At 34.7% G+C, this 15703-nt stretch overlaps 1 protein-coding gene across 1 annotated transcript in view; it reads left to right on the top strand.

The window, feature by feature from the left end:
• The window catches only part of DNAH7 (dynein axonemal heavy chain 7), a 124559-nt gene that overhangs the window by 5182 nt on the left and 103674 nt on the right, over positions 1-15703 (top strand). The window contains exons 3-14 of the mRNA XM_050900467.1: positions 177-285; positions 393-546; positions 898-991; positions 2578-2758; positions 3641-3716; positions 5771-5896; positions 7453-7572; positions 9096-9279; positions 10632-10811; positions 12126-12401; positions 13375-13502; positions 13683-13761. Coding sequence (XP_050756424.1) covers positions 177-285; positions 393-546; positions 898-991; positions 2578-2758; positions 3641-3716; positions 5771-5896; positions 7453-7572; positions 9096-9279; positions 10632-10811; positions 12126-12401; positions 13375-13502; positions 13683-13761 — 1707 coding nt within the window. The remainder of the gene's footprint in view (positions 1-176; positions 286-392; positions 547-897; positions 992-2577; positions 2759-3640; positions 3717-5770; positions 5897-7452; positions 7573-9095; positions 9280-10631; positions 10812-12125; positions 12402-13374; positions 13503-13682; positions 13762-15703) is intronic.

Raw genomic sequence — 15703 nt, 5'->3', positions numbered from 1 at the left:
TTAAAATTTGAGGGCAACATATAAGTAATAGTTTATTGTATTATTTTTATGCTGCCTTATTCCTGCTGTGTATTAGACTACAGTTTCTTTGATTTACTATATTTAAGGAGTCTTGAAGCGTGTGTTAGTAGCACCTACAACAAGTAGAAAACTAAAATATAAAATATTTATTCCAGGCAAGGTCTAAACCACTGTGGCAGCAGACTTGTCCTTCATTCCATCTGAGCAAAGAACAGAAAGATGATGAGTCAGATGAGTTTACTGTAAAAAATGAGTATTCACCTGGTAAAGTTAACATTTTTAGTACTACTAAAGCAAACCTCTCAAACATAAACGTGTGATACATTTGCAATTTTTTTTTAAACTTAATTTCAAAATGTATTTTCTGCAAGGAGACTATTTGAAGGTGAGAGGCAAGAGACACAAGATACAGGATTCTAGAGGTAATGAAGCAGGTGCTGGACCATCAACTTCTACATTGCAGAGCAGCAGTCATCTGAAAAAAAACCATGAAAGTTTCAGAAGTGCTCTTGTTGACATTATATTGTGAGTTTCCTTATCTTTAAATAATGTGTCTTTCCTTTTTGATAGATGAACCAAATTTTAAAATTATTTTAAAATTTTGATGATTGCAAATTGGAAGTATGTGTGTGAGCATGAACTGTATCACCAATTTTAAAAGCTGAACCTTAGCAGGTAAAATACAACCTTGGTCACATGCTTCTGTGTTCTTTTTGAATCAGAACGTCTTGTGCTTATTGTAAAGTTTTGCCAGTTCCCTTTTTTGTTTTGTTTGTTCACAACTGACATGTAGGATGGCTATATATTACTTATGCCAGTAAAATGCATCTGAAGAATGTGATGCACACTCTTTTCGTTTGATTTTTTTTGTCTCAGGCAGCAAGACCTTACTGAAGAACAGCTTCCATCCCTTGACGGAACCCAGCCTCCAAGAGCAGATTCTTCTACATCGATAGAAAAAGATATTTTGGTAGCTAAAGACTGTTTTCTAGAGTATTAAATGAAATACAGTGCCAGTCATTTATTGTAAATATTGACAAGATTATTGACACAATGAGAGATGACTGACAGTGACATTCTTCCACTATTAGTTTCACACAATGTATTATTTATAGTGTTACTGTTTGAGAATGGAGCATTAGGAAAGTATGCGTGATTCAACGAATTGCAGAATGGAACAGTAACTGGAGGATAACCAATGTCAGGAAGTAATAAACGAATCTTTTCTGCACTTCCTGAAGGTGAGAATAACTTGCAAGGGAGGTTGCACTGCTTTGAGCAGATAGGATGGGAAACTCGACTTTTCAATGCAATTGTTCACCACCCGCTGACCAATGCCAGAGCCGCGATCTGCCCCTCCCAGCCAACTTCCCTCTGTTTACATACTGGGCATGATGTTCCATGGTATGGAATACCCCTTTGGCTAGTTCAGGTCAGCTGCCCCGGCTATGCTCCCTCCCAGCTTCTTGCACACCTGCTTGCTGGCAGAGCATGGGAAACTGAAAAGTCCTTGGCTTAGGATAAGCGCTACTTAGCAACAACTAAACCATCAGCGTGTTATCAACGGTATCCTCACACTAAATCCAAAACACAGCGCTGTACCAGCTACTACTAAGAAGAGAGTTAACTCTATCCCAGCTGAAACCAGGACAAATCCATAAGACAATTCTCTTTGGGTTACCCTCATCTAAGGGCTAGGATGTTCTTCATTCTCATTCTGGTTTAAGATGCCTTGTATGACACAATTGTATACACAATTTTGTGATTTATGTATATTTAAAATAGATTAAGTTCATTTTGGGATAAATTGATTGAAATAGATTCGTGTGTTACTTCCTGACATAGGTAATCTTCCAGTTGATATTGCTTTCTGCATTTCTTTGAATTTGGGCTGATATGTTTCTTCATCTGTGTTTCCTTTAATACTCTGAGGTTTTGTTAATCAGATTTCACATGCCTGTTTAAATGCTGGCATACAAGCAGATGTACTTATTTGTGGTTATACATTCATATTCTGAGTAATGCATTAGCTGTATGTTGCATATCAACACAAAACTCTGCAGAATGCATGGCTTTCTTTTTGAATATATGGTCCACCCCCAGAGCTAATGGATAATAATGGCAGCACTGGAATGATGAGGTAGATGAATATATATTGAAAATTTATTTAAGAAAAAGGTTGGTACTGGGACAGTGCAAAGGAGAGATATCTCACCAGAATTGTAGAAAAACAAAAGCCAGATGAGTTATGTCCATTCTTCAGTGAAATTTTTATTTAGCTCTTATCAGAGAAATGGGATGAGGCTTATGCCACTGTACCCTGGTTTTCTATCTCAACAGCTTTTTATCGTTATTCTACCCACTAATGTTTGGCAGGCTGATGAAGGTATTTACATCAGATTTAGTGATGTATATGTAATTTACAACATAAATCAGTACTTAGTACTAATTACATTTATTTTTACTAAATAAGCCTATATCTCTGGCTAAACCTGTAGTAGCAATGACTATCTAGTACTGGACTTAACCGATGCATCTTATTCTTTTATCCTGCAGAAATACTACTATTACATTCACCATGGAATTGATACAGCAAATGTGGCCCCAATGGATGAATCATGGCTAGACCACATCTCGGCTTTAATTCCACAACATCTGAAAGTACTTGATGAAAGTATACATTCACTGACTGATGAAATGAAAGACGACTATCTTCTGAGTGTAAAAAAGGCTATAGGTAGATTTGTAGGAGTTTACTTGCATTTTCTCCTAAGTTGCTAACATTCAGAAGCGTTTATTGTTGAGTGCTGTTCACTGCTGAGAGCTACCATTGTGGAAAAGTTACGTAAAAGTGCTCGGCTGGATCTTAGAGGCACATTTTAATAAAAAGAATACTCAGGTTTTCTTATCCTTGTAATGAGCAAAGATAATGTTATTCATTATTTTTGATCTTTCAACACTTTCTAAAAACATTATTTTATTTTGTAAATCCCTATTTAATAGTATAGCTTTCTCCTAAATCCCTTTTTCATGTATATCTAGATAAAACTGTTCATCTCAATGAGTGGTGCATTTTGGACATTTTGGTTGAGACATTGAGGTGCTGGAGCGTGTCCAAAGAAGAGCAACGAAGCTGGTGAAGGATCTAGGGAACAAGTCCTATGAGAAGCAGCTGAGGGAACTGGGGTTGTTTAGTCTGGAGAAAAGGAGGCTCAGGGAAACCTTATTGCTCTCTACAACTACCTGAAAAGAGATTGTAGTGAGGTGGGTGTCCGTCTCCTCTCCCAAGTAACAAGTGATAGGACAAGAGGAAACGGCCTCAAGTTGTGCGAGGGGAGGTTTAGATTGGATATTAGAAAAAAATTCTTCACTGAAAGAGTTATGAAGCATTGGAACAGGCTGCCCAGGGAAGTGGTTGAGTTACCATCCCTGGAGGTACGTAAAAGACGTGTAGATGTGGCACTTAGGGACAAGGTTTAGTGGTGCACTTGGTAGTGTTAGGTTTACAGTTGAACTCAATGTTCTTAAGGGACTTTTCCAACCTAAATGAATCTATGATTCTATTCCTTTGCTAAGCTTATTTTGGCTTTTCATTTTTTTTTTTTAATACTTTTTTCAGTTGACTTTGTTTTAAGAGACACCAGGGAAAAAGGTGAAGACAAGAAGAAAGATTTTCTTCTACCTCATCGTGCAGAGTAAGAAAATATATTTATTCAAAACACTGACTAGAGAGCAGTGGGGTAGAATAGCATGTATAAGCAACAGTCTTAATAGTGATAGTCAGTGTCAGCTGTAAATAAGACTTAGTTATTAGTTATGGAAATTCAAATAATGATTATACAGCATCTTTGGAAAAACCCTGGAAAATATGTGTCTGCCTTGAAAGGTTGTTTGGAATTAGTTTTGTTTAGCAGTGCTTAACTGGGAAGAAGTCTCACAATCCCACAGCATTTGATATAGCAGGCCAAATGCTTATGTATAAACTGCATTGTAATCAATGGAACAATGTCGTGTTCTGCACAGATTTCACTGAAGCTCTGTCTTATTTACAAATTACGACAGTTTGGCTGAATACATATAGGTTTAAGAATGTAATAAATACAGACAGTTTTGTTCCTCAGAACAATTCAGCAATATGTAGTATAAACAGTGATAGATGCCTAGCTTTTCTGGCTGGGTTTTCCAGTAAGTAGCAACCTCCATACTGGAGTGGATAGATGTGGCCTTTGTTCAGAGTAACGGACTATCTCCATTCCATTCACACTTATCTTAAAAAGTCTGCAGTCTACTGAAAGCAAGTCTAGTGCTACTCCCAGGATCATACGTCTGTCTAGTGTAGATCAGCCTACCTAGTATCAACTTTCCTAGAACATACTTAATTCTTCCTGAGATGTGAAAGTGAAGAGGTACCTCGTTCATAGCTATAGCCAAAACCTGGTACAATAAATTTACCTTGTAGAGGAATGAAATCCTACAAATGCTGCAGAAACAGGACATTTCCACCAATATCAGTGAGGCTCTGTATTGGGGGTAGCATTACTGAGTGATACTAAAAACAGAAAAAGTTTTGTTATAAATAATTTCTGGCCTGTGGTTTGAGGTAGATGCTTTTAGATATCAAATGGTAGGCATTAGAATATAATAGAAGGGATGGCTGTGACAGATGTTACTTAAGCAATTTGCATCTTAAAAAAAGAAGTAATGTATGATGAATTTATTGTTGTTATTGTATCCCCTGGGTAAGAGGCCATCCTACATCTGATTATCTGTAGATCTTCCGTATCTCCTAGGAGCTGTGTAGGACATCACAGTAGTTTGTATATAAGCTTATGTCACATGCTTACATGCAAATCCAACAGTACAAAATTCTCCTAGTAGAATAATCATTGGTAAAACATTTTTATTCCATTAACAGTATTTGAAATATGAAACTTTATTTTAAAGAAATATGTAAGATAGATGTGGAAAAACTTGAAATTTTTTAGCTTAACTTCCTGTAGCTACTTTTTCTGTCTCCGATAGAATACAGATTCACTGAGCAATGGATAAAAGTTTTATTTTATATCAGAAATTATTTTTTTGATAGGAGTTCATTATGAAAATGAGAACAAAAGTATTACAAATATATGACAAATTTGTCAGGAGTGGTTTTGCTTTTCCCTTGCAACCTAAAGGTTGCAATGTATACTTCTGAAGTTGTAACGCTTAATATTTTAGCAGTAAAATCAGACTGCCTGTAGAAAATGACAATTTTTAAAGCAAAAAAAGGCTGAGTATATAAAAAAACCGCACCAAAATAGCTTTATGTTTTTTAAAATTTGAAAGCAGACCAACTGAGTTTATGAAAAGACTCTAAATTTATGAGTTTTCACAGATTTGAAGTGATGAGCATAAACATAGATATTACTTATTGTAGAAAATTGCATATTAATTGACTAAATACATTATATACCTATGATGGTTTTATTACATGCTAAATATAAGGGACCGTGAATAGGTTACAGATCTCTTAGGATTTCACCAATATTTCTCTCATATTATTTCTTTTTTTTATACAGTGGTCAATATTTGAAGACTTCTTTTTGATATCTGAATAATGAGCAGAAAGCTAGATTTATCTTCTGAATTCTGTGCTTCTGGGATGCAGAACAATTATCTTAAAGCAAATGTATAAATACTTTGGTTCTTAGCACAACTACATTCATCCTACTGTTTCTTGTTGGTTTTGTGGTTGCTTTTTTTTTTTTAGAATAGAAGTAGTGCCAAAACCTTGGAACAAGTCTTTCTTGTCAGCGTGCAGTTACATGAAAGAAAATTTGCATGCAATAAATCCTTCAATGCTTGCTGTTCTGAACTTATGGGAGACCTCATTTAAGTAAGTGTTATCTGTATCTCTTAGGTTTCAGCTGCTGAATGATTTCAGAATCTACGTAGGGAAATAATGGATGGTGACATCTTAAGATTTCTAAGTTGCTCTATTGAATTTGAGTCTGCTACAATATGCACAGCTGAACACTGATTGTGGATATGATGGCTTTGTTCAAAAGCCATTATCCCAAATATATTTGTCTGTGTTCCTGCTAACTTTATGCTTTGAAGAGTTTCTGCCAACTGTTCCTCTGTAGAGGTCAAGCTTTCTTATCTGTTACTTGCCCAGAAATCACATGGAACACTTTGCCATCTTCATTTCCTTTGGTATCTAGGCAGTTTTAAGTAAGAAGCTACACATGAAGGTTGAATAGTTTAGCTGTTTTGTACTTGATTTTCTTTAGAGCTTGGAAGTGCCATCTTTAGAGCTTGAAATGCCATCTGGACCTGGCAATTTGCGATTTTGTTTTTTGGTTTGTTTTTTTCTACAGCCTGTTCCACTGACACTTCGATTTGAGACATCATGTTTCTTGTACAGAAAGGCTCCAGAATGGAGCTGCTATGATCTTACCTTCTCTGAGACCTCTTTTTTTTTTTTCTTTTATTTTCTCTTCGTTACCTTACAGACAAGCTTCCTGCTTCTGACATGTTTGAAAAATAATTTATTTTTGGATATGACTTCCATTTTAAAAATAATCTTTCTTGCTTTTAGTATGGTCCCTTCATCTCTATTTAAGTTTGACACTTTTTTTCGGTCTTTCTCAGGTCAGGAATATTCAAAACAGTCTGTCTCCCAAAAAGGGAATGGTTGCTGTCTTGCCTAGCAGGGCACTTATGTTTTTTCCTCTTATCTGATTAACAAGGGAAAAAGGCATTAGATGGGCTATTATTTTCTGCTTCCCAGAGCAGACCAAACTGCTTGCTTATTTCTTGACTGGTGATTCAAAAGAGAATGAACTGACCTGTCCAGGCCGGGTGCTGTAACAAGTTGTAGGGAGTGGGTTGTTTTGTTGTTGGTTGGTTGGTTTGTTTGTTTGTTTGTTTTTTTCCCCCGCTTCAAATTTTTGTTGTATCTGCTAAGTGCGAGGCAAAATTCAGCCAATGTCTTTTAAAAATATAAAAGCTGAAAATGATTTTGAAGCTAGGTTTAGATGGTTATTTATTTTTACATTGTTTTACAATATTTGTGAAGATCCATCCAGTTCTAGAAAGGAATACTATTTAACACATTCAGAATTTTTAATGTTTGATCCTACATACAATGAGTAACATATACAGAAACTCCGATTCTGCAAATAGTTATTACTATGCTCAAATGTAGTAACTACTACTTCAATTTAAGACCATGCATACAGACAGCACTGCAGTGCTTATATTTAGTTGTTCTGAAACAATAGAAGCTTTATTTCTGAAAATAACATTATTTTAAAAAGTTTAAAATATTTTTAAAAACCTTTTATGTTTGAAATGTGAAATATGAAAAAATTTTTATGGAAACAAAAGAATAAAAAACAAGATACAGTGAATATGCTCCTAAAATATTCATGTTATATTCTATTTCAGAAATTTACGCCTTCTTGATACAGAAATATTTCAAAATAAACAAGAAGCTGCGGACCTCTCATTTTTCCAGAATAAAGTAATGAAGGAAATTGGAAAATCTAAAGTGATTCTGTCTAAGAAGTATGATCCAGTGTATCCATATTTTTTAAGTTACAGGGAAATCTTTAACTTCAGCTGTTTTTGAAACTCTGAATTTTCTGGAGAGAGAAGGAATGACCCATTTAATAATACATGTTAAAGAGAGAGATGCAGTGTTGTGAAATTCTTTGAGGCCTATGAACGAAAACTGCTGTGTAAATATTGAACATGTTATCATGATTTGTGCAGTTTTCTTATTCTGAATTTTGGTGTGACATATTTTGCTCACTTCTTAGAGGGACATTAACAATATGTGTGTTTTAGTCTGTTATGACAAAAACTTTTATTTTGTGGACTCATTTGTGCTGGATAAATGAGAAAATACAATGTTGCTGCTATCAATAATTTATGACATTTTAGAATGTAAACTGTGATATAACTTCTTATATAATAAAACTTGCCCCATCTCTACTTCACACAAAGGAAGTGTCTCTGATAGGAAGATTAACCTAGTATCACTTCAGTAACAATATCTCTGTAGAACATCTATTGATGATTTTGGAATTTCAGTTTGTATATTCTGAGTTTTGTAGCTGCTTCTGAGAGCAGAGTCATCTGAAAAATGTTGTATTAATGAAAGCCGACTTTAGAGATTATGACTAAGATTTTGAAAAGTAAAGTGTTTGGATATAATGTTTGTATTCAGCCTGACATATTTTAAAAGAAGAAGGGCAGTTTTCTTGGTAGTGCACTCAGTATGCTGCAGTTAAGTTTTCAAATAAAGCATCAAAATTGCTAGGTCTTTTTTTAGATATTTGTGGCCAAACTGTATTGTTTGTATGCATCTGATCTTTCTTTAACCAATAATGCTTGATTCCTGCAGTTATGTATTGCTGCATTTTTACTATTTCAGGTTTTAATTAAATAAAACAACTGTCGAGACCACTGTAGTCTCAAATACTTGTTTTTTCATGCTATTAACCTTGAAGGTTTTTATTTCCATACTTATCTATGATTCTGTTACGTATTGCCTTTACTGTTTTCAGATGTATTTCTTCCTGACCCTGAAGGTACCTTTCTGCTCTTAAGTGAAGGCTGCACATGTCTGTGCTTTCTTCCTATTTCCCAGCAATGCCAGAGCCAATTTCATTTTGGTTAAGCGCAAATGGGCAGAATTCCCTTTGGATTGCTTTCGCATCTTAACAGCTACTGAGGTTACAATGATGCATAACGAACTGCACAACCCCTGGGACTTAAGTGTGCTGCCTGTGAAGCCTTTCTGGCCTGAGAAATAGGAGACCAAAGCAAGACAGCAAATTTGTCTGTTATAATATCTTATATTTTAAATATGATTCCTTAATAATAGATAACATTTTCAGAGAGACGATTCCTTAGAATTTAAAGATACTACCATATGACCTACTTAAGTTAAACTATAGTTTCCCAAGTATACTGCAGCATCTTTTGACTGCATGTAATATAAGCATTTATAGCAATTAACTTAAAACCACAGGTTTATTAATGCTAATCACTTGAAAAACTTAAAAATATTGTATTCTTTTAAGGTGGTTTCCAGAAGTGCAGAAAATCTTTTATCAAGGTAATAAACGAAAACAAATACCCAGCAATGCCAGCATCACTAAATTAGAGTCTTTCTTCGGTTGTGCTGCCACTTTAATGACTCATCAACTGCAACATTTACTTTTACATTCAATTCAAGACTTTACAGATTTAATTGTTCAACCTGCAGTAAGTAGTCTTTCATATACATACTAGCAGCATTGTTTATCCATGTACATACAACTTGTTTCCTGTTTATTTTGCTGCTTTTGAAAAAAATAATAGAAAAGAAAGTATTAACTCTGGTGGCAGGTGCTTTCTGTAAAAAAAGGAATAATATTTTAGGAAGGCATTATTTATTAAGTAAAGTTAAAATAACTTTTTTTATGTCATGTAAGAAGGGAAATATCAACATATTTTAAATCTGGTATCCTCAAGAACACACTGCAGTCAGTTAGACATAGTTCTTGGGGGGAAAAAAAAGTAAGAAAGAGGGAGTTTCTCTTTTGCACTCACATAATGTCTATTGTAGAAGTAAATATTTCTCGTTGATATTTGATGTCTTGGAGTGCAACTGGATCTTTGTTCAGCTTTTTGTTAATACAGCCTTGCCATCAAATATCCACAGAACTCTGGCTCCAGATAATATTGATGAAAAAACATGCAGAGAATGAAAGGAAGTAAGGAATCATATTGTGGAAGCAGAGTGTATATTCTTCATTTCTACTCCCCTGTAATTGCTTTGTATACTTCTGAGTTAAGTGAGCTTTGATGTCTACAGTACTATTGTCTCTTGTTATTAGTAATAGGTGCATATTTTCTAATCTTATCCTTCCTAATGGTGATCCTCTGCTACCTACTAGTGATAAAATGCTTCTTCATGTTTCGTAATTAAATTTTTGTATAGTTAGAATATGTTAGCAGATGTGGGAAAGTTAAGAGATGTCTGATCCAGATTAAAGATATTATGAAAAATCAAATTATGCCACCAAGGACAAAAGCATGTACAAATTTTCATACTGGAATACATGGGAATCCATACAGCAAATATAACTCTCAGTTTAGTTTTTGTGGACCAGGTTCTTGTTTAGCAAATAAAATTGGATGTAACATTTTTTCTTTTTTTTTAAGGTTAGTAGATTCATAGTGACTGCTCCAGATGATGAATACATGTACTGCTGTACACATAATAATTTATATATTGCTACATTTGTGAGGGCTGCTACTGTAAAGCTACTCTGCCTCAGTCTATGCAAACAACTATAAAGTTGTTGGCTGGTGTATAGAGGATGCCTCTTGTGCCTACTAAAAATAACAATGTATTTCATCTTAATGAACATCAGTTTATGTGAATTTTATCAGAGACATATTTCCTACTTGCACAAGTATTTTTGTTAGGAATATGGCATGTCATTTGCAATTAAAGTCCTAACAATTTAAAATGCATATGCTGGAGTAATTCTTAATGATCCTTTGACTTTTCCTGCATGAGTTAGGTTAACTAATATTTTACTTTTTTTTTTTTTTTTTTTTTTTTTTAGAAATCAGTCCAAGCCTACAAACACCCAGGTTTAATCCTGAGGCTTATCCTTGAGAATGATGGTATTAAATTTGAACCTGACTTTAATGACTATGAGGATATATTACTGAATGTTTATACTGTTATGATTCAAGCTGTCAGTGATATACCAAGAGTGGAGACCAAATTATTTTCTAAGTGGGTAAGAAATTACAATACTCATGGGGTTTGTTTTATTATTATATTGTTGCTACATTTAGTTCCGAGGTGTTTTAATGAATAGCCCTATTGTCAGAACTCACATAGTAACGTTATAATACTCTTTCAGGATATTTGGAATGATGTGAAATCATCTCAATTTTATTAATAAAAGGCCCAATCACAGTTCTCTAAGCAAATAAAAAGACAAGAATCAACTAGTTTCCTCTATGAGTTATTTTCTGCAGCAGCTACTACAAACAAAATTGATGCATTTAAATTTTAAACACGTTTCTGCAGTATTCTGGAAAATACCTTCTATTTTGATACTGGAAAGGCTACTGTCTTTTTAAATATAGAATCTTTTGACTAGACTATCCTTTAAAAAAAATCTAAACCATAAGTTTTAAACAGGGTTTTTTTTAGCTGTTTTATGCATTCAACCAGATTAAAATGTTAAGTCAAACAGGAAACAATCCAGGTTAAGTAAAAAACATCTTGTGACATAATAAAAAAAAAAAAGTACATACTTGGTTTAGAATTGCATGTTACTTTCAGTATATCAGTCTTAGTTTTTAATACGGAGAGGGTGAAAATAATGCTCTGTGATGCCTCTTGATTGTTTCCCACAGAGCTGTGGGAGGTGAACTTTCCTTTTTTTCCTGAAGGAATATCATTTGGACATTCTGTTGCCCTTTCTGTTTAGCACCAACTTGAATTTTAAGTAAAGATACTAACCCTCAACATTTTTGTTAATGTGCTTGAACACATGACCAAGCAGAAACCTGATTAGTATGCTATGCTTTATAAAAGCACTAATCAATAACCTGTGAAAAGAAAAGAAGCATCTCAAGCATGTCTAAATGCACAAGAGCAAGGCTTTAGATCTTCTGGGGTGTTGCAGAAAAGTGTTTTTCATATTTCTAATATTACAGATTCAGCAGTTGATAGCAAAATTTAAGTTGTGCCTGTGGTTCAGGAAAAATAAAGTCCATGTAGATTAAATTTAAAATTGTTGATAGAATTGTTTTGGGTGGATAAGTATGTGGACTTCTGAGGTTCTGAATGAAGCAGCTCTGATTTCTTGCTAGTTGGAGGCAAACATCCATAAGCTAGGATTCAAAAAAATTTGGGAGAAGAATGTAAATAGCTGTATCTACAAAATTAGGTTTGTAATCAGACTTTAAATAGAAAGATTTTAAAGTAACATTTAGTTGATTTTTCTATCCTGTTTATCTTCCATGACATAACTGAGCTACAGACATAACTGTAATTTGAAAATGTGTTTGGTTTTTTGTGTGGTTTTTTTTTTCCAAAGCCAAAAGGTGAGTCCTCATCTACTGTCTTGAAGCCTGTTATCCTAGATGAGATCTTGGATGAACATAAGAAACGGATCCGAGAAGAAATTATCAAAGAAAGTGCTGCACCTGTGGAACATCTCAAGCTGTATGATAAGTACAGCTTCCTGATAAACAAACAAGCTGAACAAGATATTGATCAATTCCTGACAGAGGAACACACCTTTGAAGAAATGAAAAGGGAAGTTATAAAGTACCAGAAACTTGCTAAGGAAATAAAATATACTTCTAGGAAGGTAAATCATAATAATATTCATAAAGAGATATGGATATCATTTTAATGTTGATGTGGTACTAAGAATGTTTTCAGTCAAAGGTGATTATAATTAACTGTGAGATAATGAAAGTGAAATAAAATTAATTTTTTCAGAAAAAGTTTTTCAAGAGTTAGCATTTCTGGGGTGTATTTGCCGTACTTAAGTGAGACTTAGTTATTTTTGCTAAAAATTGTTTTGGGACTTCTGAAGGCATTCAGAGTATGCTCCTCTTAGATGTGAAGGAGTAAGAGAAAGTGTGCATCCAGCCACCTCCAAATTCTTTCCAAGCATCTAAGGCAGAGAGAGGGGATCTTTAACATGAACCACTTTTTTGTCCCTGTAAGGATATTCTGTGGTAAGAATCTTTTGTCCGTCCATTCTGAAAAAGAACTCAGAAGGCTAAAGTGGTTTTCCTTAAATTGTTTCTCTCCTAGCATTCAGTGCAAACCTCAGTTCTGGAGAAACTAGTACTTACAGGCCTGTCATGAGGGCTTCTGTGTGTGGAAGTCAAGCTCACTTGCCCACTAGTCAAAGAAAGCATTGGATTTGGAGACTCGGTGAGAGGCAGAGTCCCTTTTTAATCCTAAGGAATGTCATGTGTCTCTAACAGTAAAGCAAGATTACCACATTTTAGATGTATCTCAAACTCTGTAATTTCACCAGACAACAGTTACTGCTACAGACAGTAGATGCCCTTCTTTTTTGAGGAAGTAGATTATTTCTCAAGGTAAAGAGTGATAGAAGTAAGATTTATATGAAGTTCAATGTGCAGATACAGAAGAACAGTTTTTGCAACTGTAGCTTTTTCTTTCCCTTCTTCACTTGAAAGTTTTAAAAGAATTTTATGGTTTAACTAAATTCCTAGGTGAGATCCTTGACATTCTCCTTAAGACTGAGACAAAATAGGTAAAAGCTATTCAATGTTCTGACAATTGTTATATTTGTATTGCAGTATCTCCGTCTAGGAATGTTTGAATTGCATTGTGATGAATTAATAAATGCTTTGGTAAAGCGAGCAGATAATATTTGTGAAAAAGTTATTTCCAAAATGTTCAAAGATCATCAAGACATAAATGTGAGGTAACTCTCAAACTGAAAATCTGTATTGAAATGTACTTAATTTTGTTTCCACTGTTGAATTTTTTTAATTTTTAAAGGATATCTTGATCTCATTTTTGCTATTATAAACGTATGTGATTTGTCCAAGGATGATTAAAACAAAACACACATGCCAAACTGGTTATTTTATGTATTTTTCAGACTATGTGATGAGTTTGAGAGAATATCTGAAAAAGCCCTTACTACTCCATCTAATACACAGGAACTAATGGAACTTAAGGTACTCTCTTCTTTTTTTACGAGTCCAAGCAAGAAGTAGCTACCAATACTATTGTTCTGGCCTTAAGCAGTAGCATATGCAAGTTGCACACTTTACAGGTACGATTCTGGCCTTGCTGAATTCACTGGTGCTATATCTGTATTACAAAATAGAAAAGCACGGGTCTTTGGCCACGAGGCTAAATGTCATAGCCTGGCTTTTATACATACAGCTAAACTCTTTTCCCCACCAAAATGTCATGGCTGCAACCAGACTGCCTATTTGGAACAGTCCTTTGTCTCTGCTGTCACTTGACCTATACAGTGGCATTATTGACGAAAATGCTAGTTGTCATGGACCAAAACCTTGTAGGGCAGCTGTCTCCAAAGTAGGGGGTGCAGCCTAGGGGGTGCAGAAGATGATCCATTGGAGTACGTGAAGGAAATAGTATTTATTTTTTATGTAAAAAACGCGAGAAAGAAATTAAGCTTTACCAGTATTTAATATACAGATTGACACTGGTGCCCTCACTTAGTCTGTATGTCAGAGGGTCCTGCATCACATACGTAAGTGAGGTGTCCTGAGGAAAGAGTGGGTGTTCCACAATGTGGAGGGATTCACAGTGGTACCCTCACTTGTTCACTTGCTTTCAGCATATTACTATGTATTGCAGTTTGTGTGCCCAGTTAAGTAGATCTATGGATTATGCTATCTGGTTTTAACTAAGCTAACCCTCACAAAATGGGCAAGTGGCTTAAAAAGATTCCCTCAAAGAAACTGCAGATTGAAGATAATACTAATAATGCGAGCACAAGTGATCAACAAGAAAATGGCAGAGCTGATGCTTCTACCCCTAGTACGAGCTCTTCATCATCCACATTACGAGGTAAAAATAATGATAGTCTAATCAGTTTTGACAAGTTGGCCAAAAAAATTCAAAATTATCAGGAAGAGTATTTGAAATATGAATTTACATCCACTATTGTTAATGATGAACCTTGCCTGAAATGTCTGTTGTGCCTTGAGTTATTAGTTAATGATAGTATGAAACCATCACACTTAGCAAGACATGTAAAAACTAAGCATCCGGGTCATGAAGAGAAACCTCTACAATTTTTCCAGTGAAGTTTCAAGTCATGCGATACTTAATCCAGTACTCTACAAAATGTAATGATCTATGCTTAGAAGACTCAGAAGCCTCCTCTTATTTAATAGTGAAAGAGAAAAAGGCACATACCATTGGGGAAACACTTGTTCTTCCTGCTATGGTAAAAATGGCTGAAATAATACATGAAAAACAGTATGGTGACAAACTGAAATGCATTTCTTTGTCAGCAAATACTGTTGGAAGGTGCATGGAAAACACTGCTGAAGATTCGTAGAAACAAGTATTAGAACAAATTATGCAGTCTGGGAGATTTGCTATACAGCTGGATGAAAATACAGATGTTTAACATATCTCCGTTGATGGTATTTGCTAGATTCTGTTTCAATAATGAAATACATTAAGAACTACCTTTTTCTGAGCCACTAAAGGAAAGAAGTATTGGAGAAAATATTTTCTCAACAGTAAATTACTTCTTTAATAAAAACAATGCTTTGTGGAAAAACTGTTCAAGTGTAACCACTGATGGAGTGGTTTCTTTGACCAGAATAAAAAAAAAGGATTCCAGGGTAAGGTTACAGAGATAGCACCACATGTGAAATTCATTCACTGCATCATTCATAAGCATGGCATGGCAGCAAAAATGTTGGAGCCAGAAGTGCACAAAGTTCTACAGGATGTCATCAATGTGGTTGATTTTATAAAACAAGATCTTTAAATAGTAAAATCTTCATAATAGTTTGTATTGAGATGGGGTGTAACCATGAAAATCTTTTGTGCCACGCAGAGGTCTGCTGGTTATCTTATGGCAAATTAGGTCCACTGGTTATCTTGTGGCAAATTCCTTTAAAAGAGTCA

The sequence above is a fragment of the Gymnogyps californianus genome, chromosome 7 (genome assembly GCF_018139145.2).
Source record: "Gymnogyps californianus isolate 813 chromosome 7, ASM1813914v2, whole genome shotgun sequence".
NCBI classification, from domain to species: Eukaryota; Metazoa; Chordata; class Aves; order Accipitriformes; family Cathartidae; genus Gymnogyps; species Gymnogyps californianus.
This window is presented reverse-complemented; position numbering and strand designations above follow the sequence as displayed.